Genomic DNA, 11,016 nt, shown 5'->3' with positions numbered 1-11,016 from the left:
TTAGCTGCAAAGTTGTGTCCGACCCATCACGACCCTATGGACAACGTTCCTCCAGGCCTTCCTGTCCTCTACCATCTTCTGGAGTCCATTTAAGCTCACGCCTCCTGCTTCGGTGACTCCATCCAGCCACCTCATTGTCTGTCGTCCCCTTCTTCTATTGCCCTCAATCTTTCCCAGCATGAAGCTCTTCTCCAGTGAGTCCTTCCTTCTCATTAGGTGGCCAAAGGATTTGAGTTTTAGCTTCAGAATGTGGCCTTCTAAAGAGCAGTCAGGGTTGATCTCCTCTAGGACTGACCGGTTTGATCGCCTTGCAGTCCAAGGGACTCGCAGGAGTCTTCTCCAGCACCAGAGTTCAAAGGCCTCCATTCTTTGGCTCAGCCTTTCTTATAGTCCAGGGAGAATGTTACCCCAGTTGTTTTTAATAAGATAAGAAATGGCAGCAAGTGCAGAAGGAAACTTTGCCCTTCAAACTGATGGGAGAATGTGATTTATGACTGCAAATTGGAGGAGGGAACTGTGCCAGATATTACCTGTTGAAGGGAGTGGAATTCATCCATCCATGCCCTGCTGACGATTTGTTCTCATTATTATAGACTTTTTAGCGTAAACAATGCCTGGAGGTTCTTTGAAGTGTTTCATTAGTCAGAACCATGACAAAATGTTCGCAAAAAAGATTTTTTAATTATTATTATATGTTTTATTGATTTTTTTTTTAAACATAAATCACATCACAGTTGGCTAACTGTGTTTGCCGGGTTTACATTGGTAAAGAAAAATCCTTAACAATTGGTTTCTATAATCCAGAATCCACATGTTCAAACAAATGTTTCTTTCCCCCCCCCCCCAATATTCTCTCTGGTAGGTCCCCTCATCTATATTCTTAATTTTCACTTTTTAATATTTTTCCCCTGACGTGTATCTTTCTCGGTCAGTGTGTTTTGCGGAGTCAGAAAGATTTTCTGTGTATATATATATATATATATATATATATATATATATATATATATATTTAGCAATTTAAAATTTACACAAATATGAGCTGTCACCGGTGTGACTACTGCCTGTCGATGGCCTTTAGGTTAGGCTGACACAGGAAATAAAGATTTGTCCCATGTTTGGGGCCTAGCAAGGTAATCTAAAAATAGTTAACAAGCATTTGACACATATCTCCCCTTGTTTCTCAGCTAACAAAGCGAGAGAGAGCCTGTGGCTTAGAGGTGAAAACAACTGCCTAATGTGCAATCAGCCCAGGTTCGAATCTCAGAAGGGTATGGCTGACTGATGAAAACTAATAAGTTTGAAATGCATATCAGTCTCCCTTAATTCTTTGTTAGCAATTTAAAATTTACATATATATATATATATATATATATATATATATATATATATATATATATATTTTTCCCCGACCAATTTTTGACCCCTTCCTTCCTTCCTTCCTTCCTTCCTTCCTTCCTTCCTTTCTTTCTTTCTTTCTTTCTTTCTTTCTTTCTTTCTTTCTTTCTTTCTTTCTTTCTTTCTTTCTTTCTTTCTTTCTTTTCATCTTCCTTCCTTCTTCCCAGGTCCGAAAGGGGTGATCAACGACTGGAGGAGATTCAAACAGCTGGAGACGGAGCAGCGGGAGGAACAGTGTCGGGAGATGGAGAGGCTGGTCAAAAAGCTCTCCATGACCTGCCAGTCACACCTGGATGAAGAGAAGGACAAGCAGAAGCAGAAGGAGCTACAGGAGAAGCTGAACGACAAGGTAAAAACCCTCCCCGTTCACCTCGGATCCATTCCCCGACGTCGGCAGCGTTTCCGCACCAGGGTGGGGGTGGAGTTTATTTATTACAAGGGGGTCCTCGGCTTAACGACCGCAGCGGAGCCCAGCGTTTCTGTTGTTAAGCGAGACACTGGCGGTTTTGCCCCATTTCCCGCCTTTTCTCGCCACGTTTCTTCAGTGAATGGCGGCGGTTGTTAAAATTAGCCACACGGTTGCCAAGCGAATCTGGCTTCTTCCCCCATTTGGCTTTGCTTGGCGGAAGGTCGCAAAAGGGGATCACATAACCACGGGAGGCTGCGACCGTCATAAATACGAGTCCGTTGCCAAGCCTCTGAATTTTGATCAGGTGACCTATCGTGATAGTAAGGGTGAAAACCAGTTGTACGTCACTTTTTTCAGAGCCCTTGTAACTTTGAACAGTGACTAAATGAACTGTTGTGAGTTGAGGACGGCCTTAGAAATTGTGGGCACTGCATCACTGGAGGCGTTTAAGAAGAGGGTGGACAGTCGCTTGTCTGAGACGGTATAGATTCTCCTGCTTGAGCAGGGGGCTGGACTAGAAGACCTCCAAGGTCCCTTCCAGCTCCTATCCTATCCTATCCTATCCTATATTCCATTCCATTCATTTTCGATTCTGTTCTGTTCTTTCTGTATTATTATATTCTCTATTCTATTCTATTCTATTTTCTATTGTATACTATAATTCTATTCTGTTCTGTTCTAATTTCTATTCTATTCTATATTCCATTCATTTTCTATTCTGTTCTGTTCTTTATATTTTAATTAATTTAATTAATTATATTTACAATTTTTAATTTATTTTAAGTTTTTAATTTTAATTTATTGCACAGATGATTTTAATTTTATTTTTATCTTAATTTCTGTACTTATTATATGTTTTGTTCTTAGCTGCCCTGAGTCCTTCGGGAGATAGGGTGGGATATAAATCCCATTAATAAATAAATAAATAAATAAATAAATAAATATTTTCTATATTCTATTCTATTTTCTATCATATATTCTATTCTTATTGTATTGTATATCTATTCTCTTCTCTTCTATTCTATTCTATTCTATTCTATATTCCATTCCATTCCATTCATTTTCTATTCTGTTCTATTATTCTATTCTATTCTATTCTATTCTATTCTATTCTATTCTATTCTATTATTCTATTCTATTCTATATTCCATTCCATTCCATATTCTATTCTATTCTGTTCTATTCTATTCTATTCTATTCTATTCTATTCTATTCTATTCTATTCTATTCTATTCTATTCTATTCTATTCTATTCTATTCTATTCTATTCTATTCTATTCTATTCCAATCTGTATTTCTTTATTTGTAAAATTCATTAGCCACCTACCTTGTCACACAGTAACTCTGGGTGGCTTACAATATTAAAACCCCAGCCGGCAGCCACCGGTTGCTCTTGCCTGCATCTCACCCTTTTAATTGTGGCTTGAGCCATCCAACCCAGCAGGGCTATCTCTGAAAACTCTCCAGAGGCTTGTGATCCTCCCTTTCTGAAGGTGGCTGACCCGATTCTCAGCCCGATCTTGATCTTCCTCCAGGGCACCCTTGAGAAAGGTTGGCTTGGTCAGAATAGAAGAGAGTTGCTCTAGGATTCTCCGATGGTTTTCGCAAAACATCCAGTCTCGGGTTTCAGGAATTTTTATTTTTATTTATTTTAATTCCATTTATATCCCGCCCTTCCCCGAAGACTCAGGGCGGCTTACAAGCTTAGCAGTAGCCTTCATTCTATGTATATGCCTGCTTATTAGGGCTTTCACACACACCCCAAGCGGCATTATTACAAAGTCAGCTTAATTGCCCCCAACAATCTGGGTCCTCATTGAGGCAAGACTTTCGTGGAGGCAGCCAAAGGAAAAGATAGATATGCAGGAACTTGGGTATGTCTAACCTAATAAAGAGAAAACATGTTCCAGTACTTGAGCCCCCCCCCACAGAGGAGAGGAGGGGGGGGTCAACCGATCCTCCAAAGCCCCCGAAGGCAGGAGAAGAAGCAAAGAATGGAAACCGATCAAGGAGAGAAGCAACCTGGAATTAAGGAGACACTTCCTAACAGCGAGGACAATTAACCAGTGGAACTGCTGTCCACCAGAAGTTGTGGGCACTCCATCCCTGGGGGATTTTAAGAAGAGACTGGACATTCATTTGTCTGGAATGGTATAGGGTCTCCTGCATGAGCTGGGGGGTTGGACTAGAGGACCTCCAAGGTCCCTTCCGGCTCTGTTCTTCTGTATGAAAGTGTCTCCTGCACGAGCTGGGGGGTTGGATTAGAGGACCTCCAAGGTCCCTTGGGTTATGCTCCCTGATTCTTGGCTGGGTTCTTTGTCCTGTTAGCATTCCTGCTCACATCCTCCAGGCAGCAACCGGGCAGGCATCCGGGCACGATCTCTCTCCCCCCCCCGCTCCCCCCCTTGACCTCCTCCTGCCCATTAAAAGCTGTGGCCTCTTTCTTCCCCTCCCCCCAGCTGGCGCTGCACCAGGAAGCAGACGACGAGGAGTTCCTGCAGCAGTACCGCAAGCAGCGCATGGAGGAAATGCGCCGGCAGCTGCACCCCGGCCAGCAGTTCAAGCAGGTCTTCGAGATCCAGAGCGGGGAGGCCTTCCTGGAGACGGTGGACAGAGGCAACAAGAAGACGCTGGTGATGATCCACATCTACGAGGACCACCTGCCCGGGGCTGAAGCCCTGGACGGCTGCATGCTCTGTCTGGCCGCCGAGTACCCCACAGTGAAGTTCTGCCGGGTCCGCAGCTCCCTGATCGGCGCCAGCGCCCGCTTCACCAGCAACGCCTTGCCGGCCCTGCTGGTCTACAAGGGCGGGGAGCTGATCGGTAACTTCGTCCGCATCACTGACCAGCTGGGCGAGGACTTCTTCGCCGCGGACTTAGAGGCCTTCCTCCAGGAATTCAGCCTGCTGCCGGAGAAGGACGTGGTGCTCTACGCCTCCATTCGCAGCGCGGCCGCCTGCTACGGCGAAGACAGCGACTTGGAGATAGACTGAGGGGTGCCAGGGCGCCGGGGCTCCTGGTCCTCCCCCGTCCTCCGGGGGCCCCTGGCTAGTTTGTAAAGGGTAGTTGTTCACCTCGGAGCTCCCCCCCAAAAAAACCCCACCTGGCAGGTCTGGCTGCTTCTTCAGTGGGGGTCCGTGACAGTTTGCCGTGGCCAAAACTCACCACGGACAACTCGCCAGGGAGAAGAGTCGCAGCAAGATCAAAGAAACAGAACAGAATAGTTAAAAGACAGTACGTGAAATGAGGCTGGAGCCGAACCGGAAGGGAAATGGGAATGGCCCAAGTTAAAATCGTTTTTTATGGGTTTCAAATAATGAAACAGAACGGTTTCAATTGCCCTGCGGCGAGTTGTCCCACGTGCGAGTTCGCCGTGGCGAGTTTGTCCCGTTCCCCATTTGGTGTTGCCTCCGAGGCCTGCCGTGCTCCTGGGCACTGTGTAGTTTCACAAATAGGCCTTCCACTTTTTTAGTCCCGTGGGTCGTGGGTCAGCCCCACAGGTTTCCTCGGGGAGGAGGGGGGGCATCTCACCTTTTGCTTGACCTGACAGTGACGGACAGGACGTGAACATGTCTGGAACTGCTCCACCGGGTGGTGGCCGCTCCTAGCCCTGTTGCCTTTTCCCTCCCATGAAGGGTTTTTTGGGAACTGTTGGTCTTCGTCTCGCCGAATGTGGCTGTCCCGTGGCGGGGGGAGGGGGGTGTCTCCCCCCTCTCCCTCCCCACCCCCATCTTGTGCAGATTGACTGTTGAAGTTTCCTTCATGCCTAGCAGAACTTAAAAATGTTTTCTTCATGCATTAAAAGATTAAAAAACCCGAACCTTCTAATGGAGTAGTCGCTTGACCAAATCGAAGTGAGAAAAGGCCCCTCCTGGATATGGGGTGTGTGTTTGTGTGTGTGTAGGGGAGTGATGAAAGCTTTGAGAGGCAATGAAAAAACGGGAAGAAGTGCTCCCCCCCCCAAAAAAAAAGCTTTTCCTCTTGCATCAGTTGAGAGGCAGACTTGAAGCCAGAGGGAGCTCAAGATGACTCAAAACTACATTCCTGGCACATTTTAGAAGGATGTTTGGAAGTTGCTATTAGTTTATGTTTGGCTTATCATAACAGGAAAACACGCTTGGGCACGAAATGGCCCAGGCGTAAGCCTGTTCAGTGGGGTGGTGGAGGGTGGGGTGATTGGTACATCAGGTAGGGCAGAGATTGGCATCGGTTAACCCAGATAGGTTTTGTCTAGCTAGAGAACAGAATGACAGAGTGGAAAGGGACCTTGGAGGTCTCGCTTCTCATCCCAGGAGCTTCTTGGCTGTTTTCTTGCAGACGTTTCATGACCCAACTAGGGAACATCGGCAGTGCTAGAAGGGAGTTGGGTTTCTGGAGAGGAGGAGGACCGTGGGATACTTGGGGCTCTCTGAGATTGATGGTTTTCTTGCAGACGTTTCATGACTCAAGTAGGTAACTTCATCAGTGCTAGAAAGAAGTGGGTTTGCAGAGAGTAGTAGGAAGAGGAGGAGGAGGATAACTGTGGGATCCTTGGTGTTCTCTGAGCTTGGTGGCTTTCTTGCAGACATTTCATGACCCAACTAGGTAATATCATCAATGCTAGCAAGGAGGAGGAGGAGGACTGTGGGGTCCTTGGTGCCCTCTGAGCTTGGCTGTTTTCTTGCAGATGTTTCATGACCCAACTAGGGAACATCATCAGTGCTGGCGCTGCCAATGTTCCCTCGTTTGGGCCCTGAAACGTATGCCAGAAAACCCGCCAAGCTCCGAGAGCGCCAGGGATCCCTCATTTCAACCTTGAGCTACAAATCTTCTCCTTGGCGGTGTCCCTCGGCCTTGGTTCCGGCCAGCGTGCAGAGCGCAGAGCAGGCACAGGCAGCCACCACGGGCCCTTGCTGGTAGCTGCGTGGCCAGATTTCCAGCTGTGTCAAACCAGGAGAGGCTGGATTTGGGGCTTACTGGACACAGTCCGGAGAGAAGAAACCAGCCAGTCTTTGGAGGAGCCATTCCAGAGCTGAATTTTAGTTATTTTGCTTGAATGCCCCGTTTTCCGACAACTCTGCGGGTTTTATCGATGATTTATTGCCTGTACAATGCCAGGAAAGAGACCTTTTCCTCTGTTTCCTCTGCGTCAGTCGAGGAGGGAGCGCCTTTAACAGCCGACGGGCCCTCTGGAGACACATCGGTGACTCAGGCCGTAAATATTTGTTTATATGCACTCGTAATTCAGACAGTAAACATTTGCTTATGTCCATCCCGCCCTCGGCATGAAATGGAAGGCTGGCAGCTGCTGAGACGAACCTCTGGAGCCCCAGGGCTGGCCTGGGTTGCAGCAGCTGTCCCCAGCTGTGCCCTCCGGGTGGATTGTGCTCTCCCCCCCTCCTCCCCAGCCAGCGCATGCAGACCGGGGACGATGGGAGCCAGAAGGGAGCATCCCGGATGGGGGGGGGAGCGGCAGGTGCACACCTGGGCCCGGCAGGAAGGAGGTGTTTACGTTGGGTGGAGACATCCAGTCAGGTCTGGCCTTTCAGAATCCAGGCAGCAGAGGTTAGGGGCTCTTTCTGCCCCACCCTCAGAGGAAAGACCCGTGCCAGTGCGTTTTACACACACACACACAGAGAGAGAGAGACGCCCCTTGGTTGAACTTCAGGAGGTTTTTTTTTAAAAAAAAACTGAGAAAAGAACACAAGGATTGAACAAGGGGCTTGAAAACCAGGCTTGTAGTGGTAAAATTAAAATTTAAAGAGAACTGCCCCCCCCCCGCTCTCTCTCCCTCTGTCTCCCTTTCCCAGTCTCTCCCTCCCTCTCTCCCTCTCCCTCCCTGTCTCGTCTCCCTCTCTCTGTCTCCCTTTCTCTGTCTCTCCCTCCTCCCTCCCTCCCACCCTGTCTCTTCCTCCCTCTCTCCCTCTCCGTCTCTCCCTGTCTCCCTCTCTTCCTGTCTCCCTTCCTCTCTTCCTCCCTCCCTCCTTTTCTCCCTGTCTCTCCCTCTCCGTCTCTCCCTCTGTCTCCCTCCCTCCCTCTCACTCTCACTCTCCCTCCCTCCATCTCTGCCTCCCTCCCTGTCTCTTCCTCCCTCTTTCTCAGTCTCTCCCTGTCTCCCTCCCCCTTCCTCCCTCTCCCTGTCTCTCCCTCCCTCCCTGTCTCTCCCTCTCTTCCTCCCTCCCTCCATCTCTGCCTCCCTCCCTTCTTCCCTCTCTCTCTCTCCCCCTCTCCCTGTCTCTCCCTCCCTCCCTCCCTTTTCTCTCTCTCTCCGTCTCTCCCTCCCTTCTTCCCTCTCTCTCTCTCTCTCCCCCTCCCTCCCTGCTTCTCCCTCCCTCCCTTCTCTCTCTCTCTCCCTGTCTCTCCCTCCTCCCTCCCTCCCACCCTGTCTCTTCCTCCCTCTCTCCCTCTCCGTCTCTCCCTGTCTCCCTCTCTCCCTTCCTCTCTTCCTCCCTCCCTCCTTTTCTCCCTGTCTCTCCCTCTCCGTCTCTCCCTCTGTCTCCCTCCCTCTCACTCTCACTCTCCCTCCCTCCATCTCTGCCTCCCTCCCTGTCTCTTCCTCCCTCTTTCTCAGTCTCTCCCTGTCTCCCTCCCCCTTCCTCCCTCTCCCTGTCTCTCCCTCCCTCCCTGTCTCTCCCTCTCTTCCTCCCTCCCTCCATCTCTGCCTCCCTCCCTTCTTCCCTCTCTCTCTCTCCCCCTCTCCCTGTCTCTCCCTCCCTCCCTTTTCTCTCTCTCTCCGTCTCTCCCTCCCTCCCTTCTTCCCTCTCTCTCTCTCCCCCTCCCTCCCTGCTTCTCCCTCCCTCCCTTCTCTCTCTCTCTCCCTGTCTCTCCCTCCCTCCTCCCTCCCTTCTTCCCTCTCTCTCTCTCTCTCTTCCCCTCTCTCCCTGTCCCTCCCTCCCTGCTCCCTCCCTCCCTTCTCTCTCTCTCCATCTCTCCCTCCCTCCCTTCTTCCCTCCCCCTCTCTCTCTCCCCCTCCCTCCCTGCTTCTCCCTCCCTCCCTTCTCTCTCTCTCCCTGTCTCTCCCTCCCTCCCTCCTTCTACCTCCCTCCCTCCCTTCTTCCCTCTCTCTCTCTCTCTCCCTGTCTCTCCCTCTGTCTGTCTCCCTCTCTCCCTCTCTCTCATCTTTTCAGATCTCCTCTGCTACCTGAAGGCAGCTAACATCTGGAAATGCAACCCAACTCGATGCAGGCAAATTTACGTTGCCATAGCAGCCAGAAGGAGCACTCCCCCTGCCCCTCCCAAGCGGTCACTTTGGGTGCTGAAGGGCCGCGTTGAACATCTGCAGCGTCAAGGCAAGCGGGACTGTTGCCCCAGCTGACTTCTGCATGTGGCCAGGAGGGCGAGGTGAGGGGTGGCCTTTACAGGCAGGCTTGTGTGCTCAGGAGGGTGGCTTGAGGCCTGGGTGAGAACAGTGGACCAAGGGTGCAAAGCAAATTGGAATTTTCCCTTTGTTTGCTTCCCTGGGCAAATGCGTCCGAGCGGTTTAACCCTCCTGGCCCAGCGAGGCAAGGGCAGGAAGTTTTGCTCCCTATCGCCAAGGTTCATCTGAATCTTCCCGAGAATGTATTCCTTCCGGAACAGAGCTGGGAGAAAGAAGAACTCAGGTCTCTTGCTTCGAGCAGGGGGTTGGACTAGACGACCTCTGAGGTCCCTTCCAGCCTTAGCATTCTATGTTCTATTAAAGGCAGGGACGGCTACTGGGGCAAGCAGCCCTTCAGACTCAAAACCCTCCCCTTGCCATCTTATAGCTCGGGGCTCTTAAAAAGCGCATGCTGGATCCCAGCGTCTTTTCCAGGTGAAGAAATGCCAACTTATGACAAATCGTCAGAAAAGTTTTCCGTTTTATTTCAAAACCTCTCCTTTTTCCCCCATGCGGGTCGGTTTTCTCCTCCTCCACCCCCACCCCCACCCCTTGGCACAAAGGCGCACAGCTGCATAAATAAATTTGAAAGCGGAGACGGAGGCGGTCGCCAAAGTCTCACCTAGGGCAGGTTTGGTCCACCCCCACTTCTTTTGCACAACTTGTTCTTCCTCAAGCGTCCCCGGGAGCAGCTACGAAAGGCAAAGCTAAAAGAGGGCGGGGAGGGAGGAGGGAGGAAGTGAAGACCACTAGGTGATCGGCCAGGAATGGATTCCTTCCACTGGACTGAGCTGGTGTTTCCTCTCCTCTCTGGACAGGATCCCCCGGAGACATTTGCAGAATGTCAGGAGCGGGAAGGGACGTTTAGGCGCCCATCTTAGTGTCTGGACAAACGGGCAGGTGGGAAGGGCAAGGGGTGGAGGACCCCCTTGGCCGGGGAGAATGGCCAAGGGAGGACCAGCGGAGGAGGAAAGCTGGCTGTAAATCAGCTGAGGAGGATGGCTGGGGAGTGGGGTGAAGGGGGCGCGACCAATGGTGGGCGCCTGAACATACCTAAACCAGTGGTAGCGAACCTATGGCACGCATGCCAGAGGCGGCACTCGGAGCCCTCTCTGTGGGCACGTGTGCCGTCATACCAGCCCCGCCTCCCCCCACGGCCCCCTCACCAGCAGGGCCCCCCCCCGAAAAGAGTTTCCCCCGGGCACGGCCTGCACGAAGCAGCGCAGCCCAGCACATGGCAGCAGGGACAAGACTCCACCCTCACGCCCTGTCGCACATAGATGATGCTGCGGGCATGGGTGGAAGGCGTGGCTGCCATGACGCTGCTGGACCGCCTGGGCCAGGGGTAGGCAACCTTGCCTCTTTTATGACTCGTGGACTTCAACTCCCAGAATTCCTGAGCCAGCATGGGGGAACCATGGCCCCTTCATGACTCATGGACTTCAACTCCCAGAATTCCTGAGCCAGCATGGGGAAACTATGGCCCCCTCATGACTCGTGGACTTCAACTCCCAGAATTCCTGAGCCAGCATGGGGGAACTATGGCCCCCCTCATGACTCGTGGACTTCAACTCCCAGAATTCCTGAGCCAGCATGGGGAAACTATGGCCCCCTCATGACTCGTGGACTTCAACTCCCAGAATTCCTGAGCCAGCATGGGGGAACCATGGCCCCTTCATGACTCATGGACTTCAACTCCCAGAATTCCTGAGCCAGCATGGGGAAACTATGGCCCCCTCATGACTCGTGGACTTCAACTCCCAGAATTCCTGAGCCAGCATGGGGGAACTATGGCCCCTTAAAGACTTGTGGACTTCAACTCCCAGAATTCCTGAGCCAGCATGGGGGAACCATGGCCCCTTCATGACTCGTGGAC

At 51.0% G+C, this 11,016-nt stretch overlaps 1 protein-coding gene across 3 annotated transcripts in view; it reads left to right on the top strand.

Annotated features, from left to right (window-relative positions):
- PDCL (phosducin like) overlaps positions 1–5,624 on the top strand; it is a 19,187-nt gene extending 13,563 nt beyond the window's left edge. For all 3 annotated transcript variants that reach the window (XM_083375174.1, XM_083375172.1, XM_083375173.1), the window contains exons 3-4: positions 1,563–1,744; positions 4,264–5,624. In XM_083375174.1, the coding sequence (XP_083231300.1) occupies positions 1,563–1,744; positions 4,264–4,797 (716 nt within the window). In that variant the 3' untranslated portion in view covers positions 4,798–5,624. The remainder of the gene's footprint in view (positions 1–1,562; positions 1,745–4,263) is intronic.
- The last annotated feature ends 5,392 nt before the right edge of the window (positions 5,625–11,016 follow it).

This window comes from Vipera ursinii (assembly GCF_947247035.1).
Source record: "Vipera ursinii genome assembly, chromosome: 16".
Taxonomy (NCBI): Eukaryota; Metazoa; Chordata; class Lepidosauria; order Squamata; family Viperidae; genus Vipera; species Vipera ursinii.
This window is presented reverse-complemented; position numbering and strand designations above follow the sequence as displayed.